The following is a 20,907-nucleotide window of genomic DNA, read 5'->3' on the forward strand; positions in this document are numbered from 1 at the left end:
CCAATTTGAAAATATTTTTTCTTATTTGGCAAAATCCAAGATAACCAAGTAGCTCCTTGTTACCACAACCCCTCAATTCACCCTTTTTCTAACACTAAATATATTTAGCATATATTATGTACTCATAAATTGATAGAGAAAAATTGCTCTGTAACTTTATAAAGTGTTTCCTTGGCTTTTTTAAAAAAAAACCATTGTATTTTTTCAATTTAGAGTAAAGCTGAAGATGCAAAAATCATTGTGTCAAAATTGTGCAAGTTGAAAAATGAACTCCAGACAGACAAAGTTATAAGAAAATTGAGTGACTGTTGGGATGATAATGAAATTTGGAATAGCTTTATTGAAAGAATTCCGATACTTGTAGATGGTGTGACCGAACCTTCGTGGTTTACTGTAGCTTGGCTTCACTGTGAATGTTACATGTACAGGAGGATTATTGAAGCAATGCTAGAAAGGTAACACTTTCTTTAATTGTAGTTTAAAAGTAAATTCTGTCTTTCATTTGTGCAATATCTCTTTTTCTCCCATCAATCTTTATTTTTACTAAAACTACATAACTATTTTAAAAATTATTTATATTTAAATTACATTTAAATTGACTTTAATTAACCGAATTCTTTTGTTTACATACAAAAAATCTTTTTTTTTTTCAGCCAGTTTCATACTGAATTCGATCCTTTTTTAAAGCAAAAGTCTGATGCATTTCTGTCATCCATAGACCCAATAAAAAATTTGGCGAACTACTTGTCTAACTTTAAAACTGTAAAAGATAACTTATTTGAGCGTTTTGAAGTTTTGTTGGAGGTAAGTGTGACTATGGATTTGAATTAAATTAATAGTTTATTTGATCATTTTGAAGTTTTATTTGAGGTAAATTTGACTGTAAATATTTATTGAAATGAGTGGATTTTTATTGCTTGCATTGAAAAAAAAACATAGGTTTTATAGATTTATCTTTAATTTATTCTAATTTGTCTCAGTACTCATTATGGGGTAATAGGTGTGATCTTTCAATATCATTCGATGGAGATCAGCAGTTAAAAAACACTGAAGAGCAAAGCGATCTCAAAGCGAACATTATATCTAATCACACCGATGAATTATGGATTTATCTTGGCAGCATGCGTTCAGCACTTGATAAAGTTCGATTTACATTCGTTTTAGACAACGCAGGATTTGAATTATTCACTGATTTATGTTTAGCTGATTTTTTTCTAACCTTTGAGTTTTGTTCTGAAATTCATTTTCACGTGAAAAGTATACCATGGTTTGTATCTGACGTAACAGCTAAAGATTTTTTGTGGACTATAGAACAATGTGCTAATTCTGAAGATAAAAATGTTTCAGACTTAGGAAAAAAATGGCGCAAATATTTGGATGAGGATTGTTTTGTTGTTATTGAAGATTTGTATTGGACTTCGCCGCACGACTATTCAGTGCTTGAAACAGAGAGGCCTCTACTTTATTCCAAGTTGAGTGAATCTCAATTAATTGTTTTTAAAGGTGATTTAAACTACAGGAAGTTAGTAGGTGATCGAAATTGGTCCCACACCACAAGTATCAAAGTTGCATCATCTGGATTTCTTCCTGCACCCTGGTGTACTCTTAGAACATTGAAAGCTGATGTAGTTGTAGACCTCGCTCCAGGTATTTCAGAGCAGCTAGACAGCAAGTTCGAAAATTGGATGACTTCAGGACTTTATGGGGTAGTTCAGTTTTGTATTTAGATTAGATGTTCTGAAAAATTATTCATTTTTGTTACTTTTGCAAATTCTCGGACTTTCATTTTCTTAAACTGGTTTAGCAATTTTTCAGTATAATTTTAACTTAAGTAACGCTGGACCAGCCGAGTTCAAAGTCGTGAAACTTGAACGAAAATTTTTTAAAATAAAAGTTGTCGTGTAGTTATAGAAAAGAGGAGCTTTGAAATCTGGTGCTCGTTGAAAAATAGAATTAAAGATCAAAGTTCTTAAATGGCCCTGGCCCATCTAAGAACTTTGGGCCTTCAATTGTGGTTTTCTCTGTTCAAGTTTATAGTATTGTAATTTAGATTTTTTACAATTTTAGTATATTGTAAGTTTGAGCCTCTTTAAGGCGAGTACAGGCTCCTGAACGGGGTAAATAAAAATTACGAAGTATTAAAAATGAATAGTTTTGCAGACTTTAAATATGATCGATGTGGGTAAAAACGGTGAATTTTTCAGAACTTAGTCTTTTGTATTGTTTATGATTTTCTGTGAATGCTTTGAACTAAAAACTACCCATTTCGATTAATTGTTGCAAAATCTGTGTGTCAGTTTTAACCGAATTTAAAACCGGCGCATGAGCTAAACTTCATTTCGTTTTCAAATCACATAAATAGTTTAAAGTTTTTTCAGATACTATTTCTGTATTTAAAAAAATGAAAGATTTATTTTTAAAAAATTATATATTCTTTTCTTGTTTTCAGTTCAAATTCAAAACATATAAATTCAATACGATTATAATCTTATTACAATTATTACAATTATTACAATCTTATTACACAACGATTAACTTGATGGCTAGTAATTTTTTTCCGCATTCTTGTAGAGCGTATTGTCGGGTTTCAAAGATTTATCTGCTCAGTTATTACTTTTGCTGTGATTTCTATCTTCTCTTCGTAGGTTTCTTTACTTGGGGCCTTTGATCTTATCAAGGGCAAATTCATCGAAACCTTTAACATTTTGAAGTGTCCATGTTGGTATCTATACTTTAAAGAACCAATACTTGTGGTTTTGGTCCTATAATTGTGTAATTATCACACCAGCACATCGAAATATCATCGATAGGTGTTAAAAAAAACAACATTGTTTTCTGATTACAGGCACAATATCTCGCCGAGTTTTTTTAATCCTCAAGTTCACACTTCAGAACATTGTTGTAGTTGGCAATCAAGTTCTTTAGTTCAGGAAAACGATCAAAAAATTTTATGTCCTAAAAGATAATTTTATGTCCCAAAAGATAGATAATAAAATATACTTACCTGACTGGGAAGTAAACCTGATCAACATGGAGCTAGCCTCCCATAAGCGGTCATCAGGATACTAACCTGGACGACGGGGGGTCTTTGTCTACTTCCCGAAGCGGGATCAAACTCTGGGACGACGCTCACAGAGTCTCCTCTGGACGAAGTGCCCATGTGTCTATAAGGCAATTAGCTGGAGGACGTTAAACTCTAATACATGTCCTAAAATATAGTCTTCTTCCTTAACCATTACGAAAAATGAAAACCATCTCTTTTTGTTTTTTATTTTAAGAGTTCTTGAACAATTTGTAATTGTACAAGATTTTGCCTTATTGCTCTTGTCCCAATGGTGATTTTTAGAGGGTTCCTCGCTGTAACAGAAAGTATTATCAGCCAGATTTTCTGTGATCATCTTACATTTTTTTTTATTCTCATAAGCAACCTTCAAAATTTATTTTGAATATATAAATATAAATTCATTTCACAGATTGCTAAAACCAAATGTATTTTCATAAAAATATTTTATTATAGAAATAAAGTATTTTTATTACATAACACTTTACTATTTAAATAAAATACGCTTTGTTTTAGGAACCAGTGAAGGAATTTTCCCTCTTTTTTACTTTTACTTAAAAATAAATTGCTATTATATTATCATTTCTACATTGCTTAAAAATAACTTTCTATTACGTTTTATTATATATACAGTGTATATATAATAAAACGTAATAGAAAGTTTTATATCGGATATTGGGTTGCTAGGTTTGTACAAGGGACAATCCGATCCGTAAATATTTTATGCTTAGAGGCTACTTAAATTACTTATTTCTAAAACTAATTCATACTAACAAGTTTTACAAATAAAAATTTACGTGTGGATTTAAAATTTTATTTCTGTATCCTAAATTAAGAAATAAACTCATAACTCGTGGTGAAATTTAAAATATTTTCCGGTGTTAAAGTTAAGCGTCTGCGTATCGTTTCATTTCCGTATCGTTATCATTCCAGTATGATATTGGTAAAAAGTGTCACCAGAATGACAAGAGTTCCGGTATATACCGCAATTTAAACTAACTAAAATACAGGTTAAAATTTATTTACCGATACTTTGTATAAATATGAGAAAACTCAACATAACTAAGCTTTGAAGTTAGAACGCAAAAAACATAATGTATAAATCATTTTATTACTAAATCATGTTCCAAACTCAGTAAAAAAATGTCCAGCAACACTAAATCTTTCTGGTTCAACTAATGGTGGTAAAAAATTTAAAACACAGTGCAATTTTTTAAATTTTTTTGGACAGCCATTTGATCCTTCAAATTCACCTATTTATTTTTTGATGCAAGCTAAAACATTTATATAACCTTGTTCATTATTAAGAGAGTTTTGGGCTAAGAAATGATTAAATTCTTCTTCCTTACATTTTTTTTGTAAAGGCTTTTTTAATTTTCAAATAGTATTAAATGCATCTTTGGGATCATAAAAAAGATGTGAATAAATATCTCTTGCTACAACTGGAAGTTCTTTTTCCTTTGAATAATTTAAAAAAGAATCTTTTTGAACTTGATCATACTGATTTGATGTCTCTAAATATCTTCAATCCCAATCCTTTCTTTCTTCAAAAATGTTAATGCAAAAAAAAAAAAAAAAACCACCAGATTTTTGTTGTGTCTTTACTTTTTAACTTTCTTAAAACAAATCACGAGTTTTATCAGCTCCAAAATGAGTAATGTCTCTTCTACAAACGACATTATCACCAGCTTCAACATTTTCTAAACAACCTCCAAAATATCTGGCAGTTTAATCTCATTATCAGTTGGTAGCATTTCCAATGCATTAAGGTAACACACCCTGTAAAAATAACAATTAATACCAACTTCATGTCCCCTGAAAACCCCTTCAGGGGTAAATAGTATATGAGTACAAGGTTCATCACAAGAATATTCAAAATCAAATATGGCCGTCCGAGCGAGATATTCACATTCAAAGTTTTTGGTCCATAAATCTTATTTTCGCCATAAAGATATTGTCAAAACTTAACAGATTTTTATTTTTTTTCTAAATTGAGAAGCTCATTATTGTTGCTAATAGAAACAGCGACTATTTACAACATTTACACCACAATCATATACTTGGCAGAGTAGATATACTAGGGTGTAAGTTTTAACCATATCATGTATTTTAAGCCAAAAATGAAACAGACAAATAAAGATAACAAATAGAATTTCATTCTGGTCATTTCAGCATGTATAAAGAACAATATCTGATGCTACAATTTCTGTCATTCCACATAAATTATTGCTGCCAATAATTAGAAAGGTTGGAATGCATTGCCTCGTTCGTTTGTTCACTAAAGATTCCCAAAGAGCATTTACTTCTAGAAATGAACTAAGGAACATAGTGGAAAAGAGTATGAAATTTTTTTTTCACAGTTATTGGAAGTCTTAGGTATAAAGATTTGAATGCCTCAATCTTCTGATTGCAGTTGGCTTCCTAATGGTTTCCAAAACAGGCTGATACAACATCATGAAGTGTTTGAAATGCATCAGTGAACTTTGCCACTTCTTGAACTTTGTCTATTGGTGCAAGAGACTCCAATAGATCAAAATTTTCCAAAAGCTTTTTACATTCATTTCCATTGAATTGATCCCCATGGTATGGTTGAATGGTAATGTGCAGCTTCGAAGGCCATTCTTTGGCACCTGGTCACACTTGAAGCAACCCCTTGAACATGTGGTTTACAACTCCCAACACGAAATGCTGTTCCATGAGCGGAATCAGGTCAAGAATCAATGATGATTCGTTTCCTGGAATGATTGGTGGGTGAACAACACTTTTGAACTCTCGGGCTTGTTTCACATTGCATCCTGTTAATTCAAAAGCTTTGAAGCACTCCTTGATGGAGCCTATTGTTCGGAGAGCACCAACATTAACAAGATCTGTTGATGCAATGTGACACCAGCAGCAAGGGTGACTACTAGAATGTGCCTGGATTCCACAGATGATGTTGGCAATCTTCAGGTCACAAGAAACAACAAAAGGTACCTTGTCAACACGAAGAAGGCCCAAGATTTTTTTGATATTTTTTCATAAGCTTCTGGAACCTCTTCAGCCACTGCCACTGTGAAAAGCCAAAAGCTTTTTTGAGTTGGGTTAGTCTCACATGGAATGACTCCTAGAGTGACTTTAAAAAATAATCCACCACCATCCATGCCAATCTTTAGAAAGTAGTTGTTCTGCAAATGTCTTGCTTTCACAACCTTTTGTGCAAGTTGCTCAAGACTTTTGAAGTGAAAAATATTCTTTGTCTGTTCTTTTCCAGTCCTATCAGTAGAGATACTGATTTGTGAGGTGATAAAAAAAATCTTGCAAAACTCGACCAATAGCTGCAAAACGTTTTTCAAAATTGAGCTCAACGACTTTGCCTGTTGAAGATTGGTTTAATGTTGATACCTATTGTCTCATTTTTGTGTTAGAAAGATCAGTATTCAACTGCACCTGATTTTCATGCCTTGTTCCTGCTGTGCAGAAATGCGGTAGGCCTCGGTCAGTTGTTGAGAGGCAGTTTGCACAGAGTTTTTCAGTGATGGTTTTTGAATTTTGAATACTTTTATCCAGATCAGTTTTGCTGGAAACTTTTGTATTCTGGAGTTCTGACAAAGGATGTATATCTCTTGATGTCATTTTTCCAATTTTACAGATCAAACAACTGCATACTGTGCTTGTCCTTGTAAAAGGTCTTACTAAGTTGGAATCAAAATTAAACAATGTAGGATACTCTGCACTAGCACCCTTGTCAAGTCTTTCAACATTTTTTCTGCAACCACTACAGACACCTGTAGGTACCCTTTGATCGAAACCAATGTAGGTACCCTTTGATGAAACCAATGTCTTTGTTTACAACTAAATCCACTCTTTCAATTGCGAATGGAGTAAGTTGTCTGCCGGTTTTCTGAAGGCATAAAAAAGCCATGTTTTTCTGCAGTCCTCATGAGTTTTGCTTTTATTTGGCATTTTAATTTTGGAACTTTGAGATTAGAAAACCAGCAATACACAAAAAAAAGTGAAGATTAATCTATGAAGAAATGTTTAAAAGAGGGTGAATGCCCTTTCCTGAAGCATGGTGACATATCTTTTCCCGGAAACAGGAGTTGTGAAAAAAAATTGTAGTCTGCCAGACAACAAAACATAAAACCTAAATTACGTGAGAGAAAGATATTGTAATGCAATTGACAAAAAAGGAGATGGTTGTTAAATATCCTTTTGTTACCTTTATTCGTCGGTTTCATTTTTGGCTTAAAATACATGATATGGTTAAAACTTACACCCTAGTATATTTACTCTGCCAAGTACATGATTGCGGTGCGAATGTTGCAAATAGTTGCTGCTTCTATTAGCAGCAATAATGAGCTTCTCAATATAGAAAAAAAAATGTGTTAAGTTTTGACAATATCTTTATGGCGAAAATGAGATTTATGGACCAAAAGCTTTGAATGTAAATATCTCGCTCGGACGGCCATATTTGATTTTGAATATTCTTGTGGTGAACCTTGTACTCATATACTATTTACCCCTAAAGGAGTTTCCAGGAGACATGAAGTTGGTATTAATTGTCATTTTTACAGGGTGTGGTAATCCTGCAGTTAAGCGGCGTAAAATAATTTAGAATTCTCGCTTGAATAAAATATACGGAGGTGAAAAGTGAAAGCAATAAATCTGAAAGTGACGTAAAAGAAAACTCAAAAATTCGAAATATGGAAAAATTCGAAATATTATAAAAAAAAGTAAAGAAAAGAAAAACCTGGTACAAACGATGAGTAAAAGCAAGAGTAATTGTTAAATTTTTTTATTTTTTCATTTATATTATATATTATACAACATAATTATATATGTGAAAATCAATTTTATTAACTAATTCTGCACTGAGTAATTAGTTTTTATAAGTAAATAGTTTTTCTTAATTAATATGGACTAGGTAAATCCTTGTTTAGATGGCTATGTAGCATGTTGGTCATGGGAGACCAAGTGCTCTTGCAACAGTTGTTGCTGTTGATGAACACCTGGCTGAACCAGGTGTGTTGCAAGAAAACTGGTGTTTAATGGAGCAATACTTTTCTATCTTGTGTGTCACTCCAGTATCCTCTGTAATTGAAATATAAAACGGCTATTTTCATAGCCACATATCTTTTAAAAACACATTGGCAAGAACAATAATTGTAGTATCTTATATTCTATAATTGTGATAAGCAGTGTTGGAAAATATTTAAATACTAGTATTTTAAATATGTAATTTAAATACTTTTAAAGTATTTTATTTAAAGTATATTATCCACCAAGAATTTTGTATTTGAATTTTAAATTTTTTAAAAGTATTTTTTACAACACTCATAATAAGTAATTAGTGTGAAACAATCTGAAATTCTTACCATAAATCTTAAAATAAGGCAAAATTCTTAAAATACAGAAAAAATTTTAAAACGTTAAATACTTAAAATACTCAATAAAGAAATCTTACAATAAAGAACTTAAAATATTCTTACATAATTAATGGTGTAATAAGTAAATATTAACAACATAATTGATAAAATAGTTAGATATTAAAATAGAAACAAATAAAAAGTATAATAAACAAAAACGTAATATAAAAAAAACAACAAGCAAATAAGTACTTTGAAATTTATCAACATTGATTTAATATTTATTTTAAGAACTTTTTAAGTCTCTACAAACGAGAGCGCTAAAAGCGAAAATTATAAATTATTTTTAAGTCTCTACGAACAAGAGCCCTAAAAGCGAAATTTACAAATTATTTTATGCCGCTTAACTGCAGGATTACCGAAATATGTATAAGATAAAACTAGATAAGCAAAGTTAATATATAGGACAAAACTACCAGAAGTAAATAGAAATCACAAACAAAGCCATTCTTTGAGATCACTGGCAAAATTTTCAGCAAAATCCATTATATTGGCAAATAAGGTAAAACAAAGCCGAAAAGTTTCAGTGTCAGGCAAGAAAACGGTAACATTTTATTTTTAAGGCGGCTGTCAACAGAATTGAAAATGGGACTATTTTTGTACAAATTTTTCTAAAATACCAATTTTCTGTTGTTTTTTTTTAAACAATTACTCAAGTACCTTAATTACTTGAAACAGCCCTATATTCAGCTGTGTGCAATATAATAGGTAATATAATACATATAAAATATAAAAGGTAATATAATATATATAAAATAGGTATCATTGGTAATTATAATTAACAATCAATTTAAACTGATGTTATAATCTAATTCCCTTAAAGTTTATTTTAATAGATTCTCTATTTTGGGTTCCTTTATTTGGATGTAGGCAAGTGCAATTGTATTTTATGTTTAGTATTATGTAATCTTCACTTAAGTTGGTTGATACTTTTAAAAATTAAATGTTAAAATTTATTAATATTACCCATGTATCAATTGTGAAAAGATTGCCCCGAAAGTCAAAGAGACCTAAAAACTGCAGGCTGAAGGTGGAGCACAAAAAGAAATTGCTAGTTTTTTTGGGTCCAAGAAATATGGTGGAAGCACAATGCGAATGTGATAAATGCTTGGTTTGAAGATAGCAAAGGTTGTGAGATGACTAGCGTAATGTCTAAATTCTAGATCTCATACAAAACCTATTGAGTCAATTAAATCGTGCGCAATGAAAATTTTGAGGCCATTAAACAAAACTGTACTTTGAAAAAAATGTTTTTATTTACTTTTAATTTTGATTATTTCAATTTTTATGTAACAAACATTTTCTTATATACTATTTATTTGCACAGAAAGACCATTTGTGGTTATAATGAAGTTAAAAAGTAACTAATTTCCTGTTGCTAAGAAACTAATAATTAAAAAAAAAACAATTTTCATTTTTCAATAATAGTGATTTTGTGAAAAAATTATATCAAAAAAAGACATTTACAACAACATATCCTAATATGGTAAAGTTCGTCTTCCACCTTACCGATTCATGTTCTCGATTAGAGTGAAAAAGGATATTATATCATTAAGATATAATTGCATCGGGTCGACACACAGCAACGATCTTTTTATACACTATTTTGTGGTCGTACTAGTGTCATATTTTCCTATTGTGCTATTTAGTTGTTCTAATTTAAAATAACGCTAACGGCATTCCAACAGTACGTAAATATCATGCTTGAAATGTCGTTAGCGACGTCTGTGCGCTCGATTTAGATACGATCTAAACTTACTAAAATCTTAAGTACTCAGATATGATGGTGACCATCAACGTACTAGCTAAATTTAAAATATCCTGTGCCGACCACTCTAAATGCAGCTTCTGTTATTTATAATAATTGTAACTAAAAGAATAAAAAATTATTGTTTACTTGAACTACAAATAAACAATTCAAATCTCCAACAAATTCAATTTTTCGAATTAGGCAAATTTGAAGCGTAACATAATGTAGTTAATTTATTTTAATTTTATTTCATTTATCTATCTGTGCAATTTCATGTAATATACATATAGATTTTTGTTACAAAAAGAAGTAAAGAAAAATGGCAACTGATATGATCAGCGAGTTACAACAAGCTCGTGATGCTTTAAAACAAAACATAATTGCTGTTGATGAAACTATAAAAAAACTAACAGGTCGTGATCCTGCAGAAAACTCTAGGTAGAAACTTAGTGTAGAGTATATAAGCAAAAATTTAAATTAATTTTTTTAAAATATTAAATTTATATATATATACATATACATATATACATGCATGTATGTGTATTTAGGTCCACAGGAAGAAGAATACAACTAAAGAGAAACTCGTATGGTGACAAATTTGGTAACCACCAACCTCCTGCTAAGTTAGCAAATACAGGACGAAGGAGGTAAAAAATATTTACATAGTTTTTTTAATTGTAAAAGTGTTGTATCTATTTTAGCAGATAAATATTTATGGTTTGTGTAAAACTTAGGCTGATAAAAAGTTAATGTTCAACAACTGTTGTACCTTTGGATTTTTTTTATGAATTGTTTTCTTGTTCAATTGCAAAATCTAAAATAGTGGCCAAAATCACCTCAGTTGACAGTACTACTTTATTTGAAACAATTTCTTTCTTTGCATTTGACTTACTTAGATGGGGTACAACTATTAACCGTGAAAAGCGGCTGGATAGTGGTGGAGAGGAAGAAGAAGAAAAAAAGGTTGGTCAATATAATCATGAAAAATCAAAAGTTTCTGTATTTTTTTTGCTGAAACTAAAAGCTATTCGTTTTGAAAATAATCATTAATTTTATTTGTATATATGTTTGTATTGCTTAGTCAAGACTGAGCAGTGAATGCCTTAGAGATGGAGTAGCATAATTACCATAGTTATTAACACTCGAAAAAATAAAAGTACCATTATTGATCCATTTCTGTATACAGTGTAAAAAATTTTCATAAGACTTCTGAATATCTTTCTTTTAACAATTTCTAAAATGTCAAAGTACCTCAAATAGGGCAGGATACAATATTTATCTATCAATTGTGTATTGTGTTGCTTCTACAATGGTAAGAGCTGCAATTTCTGGTAAATAAAGAACTTCAGTTGTTCAATTCTTTGGTTTATATCAAAGAAGCTTAAATATTTAATATGTATCCAACACATTTGCTATATAATTTAACATTTGCTATACAATTCTAATGTTTAGAATCTTTTATACATCAATAATTGTGAACATGTACAAGAATCTGGCATGTAGAGCATTATTAAGAGAAGGACTATTTTATTTTGAGGTTTTCATAGTCTAAAAATAAATGGAATAAAGAAGCTGTTGGCAGTATACTTGATATCACTAATATTAAGTAAACTACTACTATTGGTAATACATGATATCAGTAAAAGGTTCTAAAATCTGATAAGTTCTTACAAGATGGCAATTTATGTCATTTTAATCTGACAAGATGGCCGTACCCTACAACTATTACCATGAGATGATTGAGGCTCTCTATGCACAACACATTTTCTAGCTTTATCTGTTATATTATAATTACTGCTTGAATATGAAAAATTAAAATTGACTATAACGGTGATGAAATCTAAATTATTTCATGTTATCTAAGTAAACTTATACAATTTTGGGATAAAACTGGAATTTTTCTATTAGATTTTAAAAATTGTTAAATGTCTACACTCTTGCAGCACCAGCAAAAAACTGATACCTCGTTTTGAATAACAGTATATTGATTTTTGTTTTTTTTTTCTAAAAATAGTAAGCTTTTAGTTACTTTAATATTCCTACAGAAATGAAACATAATTTGTTATATAGTCTACTTTAAAAAAGTTATCAATCTACAGAAAAAATAAAAAGTTTGCATGCAATAAGTTTTGTACTTTAAGTTTTTACCTTCTTTTTATTCCTTAAGGACTGTCTAAATGTGTATTTAGGTATTGTCTAGCAAAATGGTAAGGTATTGCTAGTGCCATGTAGTTATTAAAGCATAGTTCTTATAAAAATTTTTTAGCCTGCTGTCCATTCATCGGTTGTGGTTACTGGAAAACCTGTACTTCAGTCATCAATAAAGGAAGATGCTACTACGAAAAATAGGTTAAAATTTTACAAACTGGTAATAAATCATGCATTAAGTGTAATAGGACATTATTAAACAAAAACTGCATGTATATATATAAACATATATGTGTGTGTGTGTGTGTGTGTATATATATAACAAGTTTTGGCTAAAATATTAGCAATAGACAGCAATTAAATTATTTAGAAACCGTCGTATGTTTGGACTATTGGTTGGTACATTGGAGCAGTTTAAACGTGATAGTCAAATCAAGACCGAGCAGGTAAAATTCAAATAAAAGTTTTAAGCAATCTTTTTTTTTTTTTTTGTTTAACATTAATGTGTGGAAATTTCTGCTCTCTATGTAAAGGAAAGCTTTTATTTTTTCAATGGTGCTGTGTGCAACAGTTGAAAAAGTATTTAAACTTGATTATAAGTAAGCTGTTATGATGATTGAACAATACAAAAATTTAGACTTAGGTTTTGCATTTTTTTATCTTAGGATTCTAAGCGTGAAGAAAAGTTAAGTAAAGTTGAAGACCAAGTTCAAAAGGAGAAAGATAATGCGCTTGTCGAAAGAAAAGAACTTTATCAAGCAAGAAGAAACAAACAACTTGAACTCAAGCAACTTGAATTTAAATTGGAAATGGCACAACTAGTATTATTTTTTTAAATTTTAAACATTTATAATTATAATGTTATTCAACATGCTGATAAATAAGTCAACCTCTGATTTTTTGTTTAAAATAAGCATTTTGTTGTAGAATGTTGAGCTGAAAGAGCATTATTCAAAGTTCAAAGATTTTATTCAATTGAAGTCAACTCCTCGTGTATTCTACAAACCTGCTGTTCACAATAAAAAAACAACAACACTTTTGGAGGAATCACAAAAGTTTTTGGAAGGTAAAAACTTTTCTTTTAACATTAAATGATAACACATAAATTTTGTAAAAAATTTTTTTTTCTAATTTTGTTGTGTTTAACAAATCTCTTTTTTTGATGATGTCTTGACATCAATGCTTATTTTTTCATAATGATTATTGGTTCCACCATTAAAGTAAAATGACTTTTTATTAATGACTTTTTTTGGGTTTGGTTTTTACAACAATTTCATAAACTTCCTGTTTCAAAGAAATTTTACACTGAAATAAATATAAATAATGTATAGTAATACATAGTTTTAAGTCTAAAACATGCAATTTGATTTTAGAATCACTTGAGCAGCGTCTTAAAGAGATTGAGATGTTTACAGAAGCTGATCTTTTACCTCCCTCACGTAACACCCTCGGTAAGACTAGTAAAGAGCCCATTGTTATTACAGATGCTAAGCCTGCAAATCAAAGGGACTTGTTTGCTGAAGATGCAGACAATGAAGAGAGAGAAAAAGATTCTGCTGTAGATCATTATATAAAAGATGAAGATGATGACTTAGATGTTGATCACAAAAAGCAGGTTTGCGATATTGATGTTGTAAAAAGTGCATCTGAGAGTTTTGATGTTGTTGATGAGCGGATTGTTGAATTAGCTAATCATTCAGAAGAATCTAGAGATCAGGTAAGTATGGAGGAGTAAGCAGGCTGTTGCATCAGTTACTAAACTTGCCAAAAGAGCAACAGAAAAAGCGTGAGTAATTGTGTCTATAACTCAGGAGCGAAATTTTTTGGTACAGAGTAAATATGAAGCAAGTTATTTTCTTTTTAGGCAAACTTATTATCTTATAACTATAAATTAGTATTGTGTTGTGCAACTTAATATACAAGAAACTAAACTTATTTGTAAGTTGGCTGACAGCAGTTAAGAGTTTACCTCATCTGCTGTGGACTATTTCAGTGTAATACAGAAGGCTGTTAAAAGGCTTTCTTGCCAAGCAACGAATTTTATATTATATTAAGTCAGTTGTACTTTTACAATATAGAATAAAATTGATTACAAATATAAAAAAAATCAATGTTTTTTTCTTTCAGTTGCTGTGAAAAATACAGAATTGCTAAATTTTATGACCTTTAATTAAGATATTCAGCATGTTTTTTAACTAATTTTTTTTTCTATTGATTTTTCTTGTCCTGAAAATGTTGAAAATTAGAGATAACAAGTAAAAAATTTACATTAGGATTTTTTTTGTTGTATTAAGACATTGTTTCTAGAATTCACATAACATTTTAAAAGGATTTTTTTTTCTGATTTATAAACTGATAGTAAGAGATAACAAGACTTAGACTTATAATTTGTTGTAGTTTGTAACAGTTGCGCTGTGTATAAGAGGTGATGGTCATCAACATGTTTTATTTGCAAAATAAGTAATAAAAAAGTTCTAAGATTATATTTATAATTTTCTATTATCACTTTGATATGTATAAATGTATTTTTTAATGCAAGTAATGGGGAAATGGGTAATAAATAATATATTCAAAAAATTATGGGAGTGTGAAGAAAATTCAAGGATTTTATGTAGAAGAACAATATACACTGCTGCATTTACATTTGCTGCTGTAAGTAATGCAAAAAATGACAATGATGCTAGGAAATGGAGTCAAATCAAATTGTGGCTATCCAATGAGTACAATGAGAAAGTTACTCATAGCAGTTTGATGCGATTTGGAAGAGCCACATATGCTGTAAGAATAAATTTTTGATTTAGATGAAGAATATGATTATCAAAAGAAATCAAATAGTTAACTTTAAAAAAAAAATACTTTCTTTAAATAGTTATGATATAATTATTTATTACAACGATAGCTTTTTTCTTGTTATAAAATCAGAAGAAAAAAAAAAGCTTTTTTTTTATCTGTAAAATTTTGAAAAATTTTCAGATTGTTTCAGTGGTTCTTGATTATAAATACTCATTGGTGGGGATCGATCAACAATCAAGCCAGTATTTTGAAATAAAATCACAGGTATGAAGATTATTGTTATTTTTTCTTTTAGCTTATATTTTTAAAATGAATTCTGATCATAAGAAAATATTTGATCATTCAAATTAATAAATCTTATGAGAGTTTTACCAATTTTTATCATGCTATCTATAGACATTTTGACTTTTTTTGATAACATATTTGATTAGAATTTTTGTAATATTTTTGCAGTATATTTTTAATTTATATATTTGATTAAAAAACTTAGTCAAATTACTTTATTTTTTTTATGCATTTGTGTAGTAAGAAAAATATCTTTGTTAAGTGTCATCTTCGATCTGCCTTGAAATTCCGTGATTTGTGTTCAATGAATGGTGGATTGTTTATGAAGATTGCTCAACATATCGGATCATTAGAATTTCTCTTTCCTAAAGAATATACTGACACATTAAAATGCTTTCAGTATCAAGCACCTGCGAGTAGCATTGATGATGTTAGATATGTAATTAAATCTGAAACAAACCAAACCATCGAAGAGTTGTTCACTGAATTTAATCCAAAACCAATAGGATCAGCATCTCTGGCACAAGTAAGTTATCTTAATTTTTTTTTTGAGCATTTATTTAAACTTTATCATTGATGTTACCTTTGCTTTCTTTAAAAACACCCTAATTTAGGTACATCAAGCTGTTCTTAAAGATGGCACTGCTGTTGCAGTTAAAGTACAGCATCGTGCAGTAAAAAAATATGCTTTAGCTGATGCAAAGTTTATTGAGGTAAATGAGCTAGAGTTTTTTTTGTCTACTCTCTTTCAATATATTATCTGCTTAATTGCTGTCAAGTTCTTTAAATTTGTTTTAGTCAATCAGTTTTTTGCATTTTTATTTAAAGTTCTTTGTTGGAATAGCAACTCAACTTTTTCCTGAATTTCAATTTCAATGGCTTGTTGATCAGATTAAAGAGAACATACCATTAGAAACAAATTTTCTTCATGAAGGGAAAAACTGTGAAAAAATGGCAAATATGCTTAAAGAAATTTCTTTTTTAAAGGTATGGCTTGCACAAATGACTTAAATAATTCATATAACTTATCACATGATCATGATATTTTCCTACAATTCATTGTCTTATCTTTATAGGTTCCCAAGATTTATTGGAACGGGTCTACAGAACGTGTATTATTGATGGAGTATTGTGAAGGGGGGGTTGTAGATGATCTTGAGTTTATAAAGAAAAACAATATTGATCGAAATGATGTATGAACTTTATTTAAAGCATGAAATGCATACACTCATGCATTTATATATGCTTATATACTTATTAGTATTCGTTGTTGTTCTTGAACTCAAGTTGACAGATTTTGAAGTGTACTTATTAACAAAAATTATAATATATTTCAATACATCAAAGTTAAAACATTTACAAAATGGCATTTTTAGATATCTTCAAAGCTCGGTCGTTTATACAGTGAAATGATATTTGTTCAAGGTTTTATACATTGTGACCCTCATCCTGGAAATATATTAGTCCGATTAAATTCATCTGGTTCAACTGAAATAGTTCTTCTCGATCATGGCTTATATCAGGTTGGTCCTTGTTGTCTCAGGTAGACTTTTGCATAAACCTGCTAGACATTTTTACTTATAAATGTTTTGAAATCCTGAAAAAGCTTTTTATTTAAAGTAACCTTGAGAAGCTGTGATTTTTTTCTTTTTTTAAGCAGATTAATTATAAATTTTTAGATGTTGATTTTAATGACAATTGGTTAAAATATCATCTGATCGCCATTCAAATCCTGTACATTGTTAAATTATCAACTTAATATTGATATTGTGATATAAAACTAATGATGTTAAGTTCTTAAATATATCTTTAGATATTATCCTAATATTAAATGATAATTGATGGACGGTATTTTGAAATCTGTAATAATGGACAGTATTTAACAAAATATTCACAATAATATTTAATGGGCGAATCGACGTAATTTCGAACCCTATAACAATGGACTGTATTTGATGAGTGAGCTGAATGAACTCTTGTGTTTGCATTTTTACTATTTCAATTTTTTTCTTTTTAGAGCCTTCCTAACAAGGTTCGATTAATGTATTGCGATCTCTGGCAGAGTTTGATTAACTCAGATATTAAAGGTATTAAAAAATATAGTGAGATGCTGGGCGTTGGAGAATACTATAGCTTGTTTGCTTGCATGGTGTCTGGAAGATCGTGGCAGTCAATTCAAGCCGGCATAGAACGTAAATCGATCACTCGAGATGAGGTTTGTCGGCTATCCTTATTAAATAGATGATTTCATTTATTTTCAATTTATATTTCATTTAATTTGAAAAAATTTTTATCTAGCAAACATAATTAGCTTAACAAAATCCTTTTAGCTTAACGAAATCCAAAGCACTGCTGTGCAATTGGTATCTACGATCACAGAGGTATTAGAAAAATTGCCTCGGGAGATGATACTCATATTTAAAACCAATGATCTCTTACGCGGACTTGATGGCCGCTTAGGTACCAAAGTATCTTTCGTCACTATGTCTAAATGTTGTATCAGAGCCAAGTTCAATCATGACCTTTCGTGTGCTTTGTCCTGGTCCCAAAAAATGCTGCTGTATGTACGGTTTTCTTTAAGTTCGCTCAAACTGTGGTTATACGGAATAATAGTAACTAATTATTACTTGAGCTCTGGACTTGGAAAAATGTCCAAATGAATTTTTTATTTAAAATAACACTCAGTATTTGTAAAAAAGAAACGAAGAGTTCATATTGAGGTTTTTAACAAAACACGAAAATGTAAATATGTCTAATTCTTAAATACTTCAATTTAGGTTTTTTTTATTTTATATTTCTTAATCTAGATTATAAATGTATTTAAAGTTTCCAAAGATAATAACTTTTATAAGAAAAACAGTCCAGTACAAATTTTTGTATTTTATAGAACTGAACGAAAAAATATCGAGCAGTAACTAAATACGTATCAAAACCCTAATAGTATTCAGTAAAATATCAAGAAATTAGAAATTTGAAATATTAAAATCACTTAAAAAGTTTAAAAAAATTAATTTTTCTCATGCAGATCAGAAAAACTTTTTAGATTATTTTTAAAAATATTTTTTTAACTTTATTAATTTTTTTTTTGACACCTTTATCGAATTTGTTTTCTATTTTAATTTTTAACGTCCAGCAGTATATACACATGTAACCAGCATTTTATTGTAATTTGCTTCTCTGTTATGTTGTATCTACCTAAATTAAAAGTGGATCGTTGAAAGTTTCTCACCTGTTTGCTTTGCTGATTATTTTTTTTCAGAGTGATTTAAGGCTTCAAACTGAAGTTAATTTTTGATTTTGAAATTTTAAAAATTATGAAAATGTAGGGTTCATCAAAAATAAAGTATATTAATTAATTACAAAAATTAATTACAATAGATGAACATTATTTTGAAAGAAATATCAATTAGACTAAACCTCACGTTTATTCGGGTTGATTATTCTGAAATTGAAATTAATTTCTTTTTCAATTTCGGTAGAAATTTATACAGACTTTAACGAATGCTTCAGATCGCAGTAATCAAATTTGTTCGAAAAAAAAAAAAGTTGCGCACATTTTTTTCAATAAAAAGTATTGCGTACACTAAACAACAACAACAACAACACTCAACAAATCAGTCGTTACAAATCATACAAAACAAGAACACGAAAACTAATATTGTTACAAAGTCCTAATGAAAATCTTGTAACAAATGGAAGCCAGAAGTATAAGCCTCCTAAAGGAACTTGTAAAAATGGATCCAGATGTATAAGCCTTCTAAATAATACACTTATCAACCTTAAATGAATTACTAATTTCATAAAATCCCCACCTCTGATCTTTAAGAGAAAAAATACAAAATTTCTATCAAGTCATTTGAACTAAAATTGCTGCTGTTTTTTCTAAAACTTCTAACTTTTGTACGTCATCCTTATTAAAATGATTTCCTAAAATAAACGTTTGTCAAGGAAAACAAATGTTTTCAAATACTCGAAATGGATCATTTTTTAATTTCATCCAAGGTTAACGCCAATTTTAAGGTTATTCTTTTAATAGTTTCTAAAGCTCTAAAAATATTTGACAAATAGCTGAATAGCAGTTTAGCGAACGTCAAGATTTTGCGAATGTTTCATCTAAAGAAAAATGCGTAAAAAAGAAAAAAAAAAGAAGAAAGTGATAAGGATTATTCAGAAATGTTAACAAAAATTATCCTTTAAATAGTCGTGGATCAATTCGTAGTTTGGCTGCTGCCATTGACGTCCCAAAGTTAACACCTTTTGATGCTTTTCAAACGTATATTGTTTTTGTATTGCAAATTCGAAAGCCCAGAAAGACTTTAACCAATATGGATCGCTTAATCGTTAGGAATTCTAAAAAAGATCATTTTTTAACTTCTCATGAAATAAAAACCAAAATAGAAGAACAAAATTTTGTAGTTGTTTCAACCCCAATTATTCGTCGTCCTTTACAAGAAGCCGGCCTTTGAAACTGTACAGCATACAAGAAACCCCTTCTTCCAAAATAAAAATTAAGTAAAGCGATTAAGGTTTGAAAAAATGTTCCTAAATAAAAATATTTCCCTGAAAAACATTTTATGGACTGATGAATCCAAGTTTAATCACTTCCAACCTGATGGGAAAGTATACATTAAGCGTCCTATGAAGCAAGAAAACAACCCATTATATACTCTAAAGTATGGTAGAGATAGTAATAAGATATGGGGAACTATTTAATGACATAGTTCCCCATATCTTGGGGAACTATTGGTGGTATTATATCAGTGGTATTATATTGTATTATTCAATATGTTTACAACAGTTTTGAACCAATATTCTAGGACACCCTTGTTGAAGCGAAACTTGAAAAATGTTTAGTCCATTCCGATAACATATTCAAAATTACTTTTCTTTTTCTACAGAGCAATGTTAGTACAAGAAAAATTAAATGTACTTTACAAATAATATTACAATACTTTGTCCCAGTACTCACTTAAGAATTTTATTGAAAAACTCATATTTTTAACAATATCGGTCAGTTGGTCAAAATATCGGTCCGTTGGTCAAAATATCGGTCCGTTGGTTAAAATATTGGTCCGTTGGTCAAAATTGACGCAAATTTGGATCAATACAAATATAAAGATATATTAGAAAACGTAATGAAGCTGTATGCTGATGATAACCTACCTGCTACTTGGATTTTAAAGCACGACAACGACCCAAAGCATACTACGAGATCTTAAAAATCTTGGCTTGAGGAAAATAAAGTTAATATTCTAAAATGGCTACCTCAAAGTCTCGATTTGAATTCGATTGAGAAGTTATGGAACGATATTGGAGTGGCTTTACGAAATAAACAAAAGTCTAATTTTAATGAGTTTTGGGAAGAAATCCAAAAAGTCTGGAATGCCACTACTGTCATCACATGTCCAAAGGTTTTGTTAACAGTATGCCATCACGATTTACTGAAGTGAAAAAGAATAAAGACT

At 29.7% G+C, this 20,907-nt stretch overlaps 3 protein-coding genes across 6 annotated transcripts in view; all 3 read left to right on the forward strand.

Moving 5' to 3' along the window:
• Positions 1 to 2,274, forward strand: part of LOC145183454 (damage-control phosphatase 1-like) — a 161,432-nt gene extending 159,158 nt beyond the window's left edge. Inside the window, exons 4-6 of the mRNA XM_090085311.1 lie at positions 214 to 455; positions 654 to 804; positions 981 to 2,274. Coding sequence (XP_089941437.1) covers positions 214 to 455; positions 654 to 804; positions 981 to 1,727 — 1,140 coding nt within the window. The 3' untranslated portion in view covers positions 1,728 to 2,274. The remainder of the gene's footprint in view (positions 1 to 213; positions 456 to 653; positions 805 to 980) is intronic.
• LOC145182441 (pinin-like) overlaps positions 1 to 14,471 on the forward strand; it is a 173,635-nt gene extending 159,164 nt beyond the window's left edge. The window contains exons 2-9 of one of the 2 annotated variants that reach the window (XM_090085317.1): positions 10,521 to 10,654; positions 10,765 to 10,863; positions 11,113 to 11,179; positions 12,483 to 12,565; positions 12,735 to 12,810; positions 13,030 to 13,185; positions 13,292 to 13,430; positions 13,738 to 14,471. In XM_090085317.1, the coding sequence (XP_089941443.1) occupies positions 10,536 to 10,654; positions 10,765 to 10,863; positions 11,113 to 11,179; positions 12,483 to 12,565; positions 12,735 to 12,810; positions 13,030 to 13,185; positions 13,292 to 13,430; positions 13,738 to 14,099 (1,101 nt within the window). In that variant the 5' untranslated portion in view covers positions 10,521 to 10,535 and the 3' untranslated portion in view covers positions 14,100 to 14,471. Of the gene's footprint in view, positions 1 to 10,504; positions 10,655 to 10,764; positions 10,864 to 11,112; positions 11,180 to 12,482; positions 12,566 to 12,734; positions 12,811 to 13,029; positions 13,186 to 13,291; positions 13,431 to 13,737 lie in introns of those variants that run through there. The other variant, XM_090085318.1, reaches the window with a different exon arrangement.
• Positions 14,472 to 14,624: 153 nt separating this feature from the next.
• On the forward strand, positions 14,625 to 18,313 carry LOC145183509 (aarF domain-containing protein kinase 1-like). 3 transcript variants are annotated; one of them, XR_016451817.1, is made up of 9 exons: positions 14,625 to 15,142; positions 15,338 to 15,421; positions 15,683 to 15,968; positions 16,057 to 16,155; positions 16,271 to 16,429; positions 16,519 to 16,635; positions 16,819 to 16,985; positions 17,460 to 17,657; positions 17,773 to 18,313. XR_016451817.1 is itself a non-coding variant. In XM_080058871.2 (9 exons), exons 1-9 carry the CDS (start codon positions 14,885 to 14,887, stop codon positions 18,100 to 18,102), a joined length of 1,656 nt encoding a protein of 551 aa, XP_079914997.2. In that variant the 5' UTR covers positions 14,635 to 14,884; the 3' UTR covers positions 18,103 to 18,313. The 3 variants fall into 3 exon arrangements, 2 of the variants coding, with proteins under 2 accessions (XP_079914997.2, XP_089941432.1); XM_080058871.2 differs by having other exon boundaries at positions 14,635 to 15,142; positions 15,705 to 15,968; positions 16,819 to 16,965; XM_090085306.1 differs by having other exon boundaries at positions 14,901 to 15,142; positions 16,819 to 16,965.
• The last annotated feature ends 2,594 nt before the right edge of the window (positions 18,314 to 20,907 follow it).

The sequence above is a fragment of the Hydra viridissima genome, unplaced genomic scaffold (assembly GCF_058129835.1).
Source record: "Hydra viridissima isolate aposymbiotic clone 2 unplaced genomic scaffold, HvirCarnegie_v1 scaffold_4, whole genome shotgun sequence".
Lineage (NCBI taxonomy): Eukaryota > Metazoa > Cnidaria > Hydrozoa > Anthoathecata > Hydridae > Hydra > Hydra viridissima.

Coding starts and splice junctions, on each gene's coding strand:
- LOC145183509 (XM_080058871.2), top strand. CDS start 14,885: ATGTATTTTTTAATGCAAGTAATGGGGAAATGGGTAATAAATAATATA. Junction 15,969..16,056: donor GATCAGCATCTCTGGCACAA/GTAAGTTATCTT, acceptor ACCCTAATTTAG/GTACATCAAGCTGTTCTTAA. Junction 16,966..17,459: donor TCGATCATGGCTTATATCAG/GTTGGTCCTTGT, acceptor TTTTCTTTTTAG/AGCCTTCCTAACAAGGTTCG.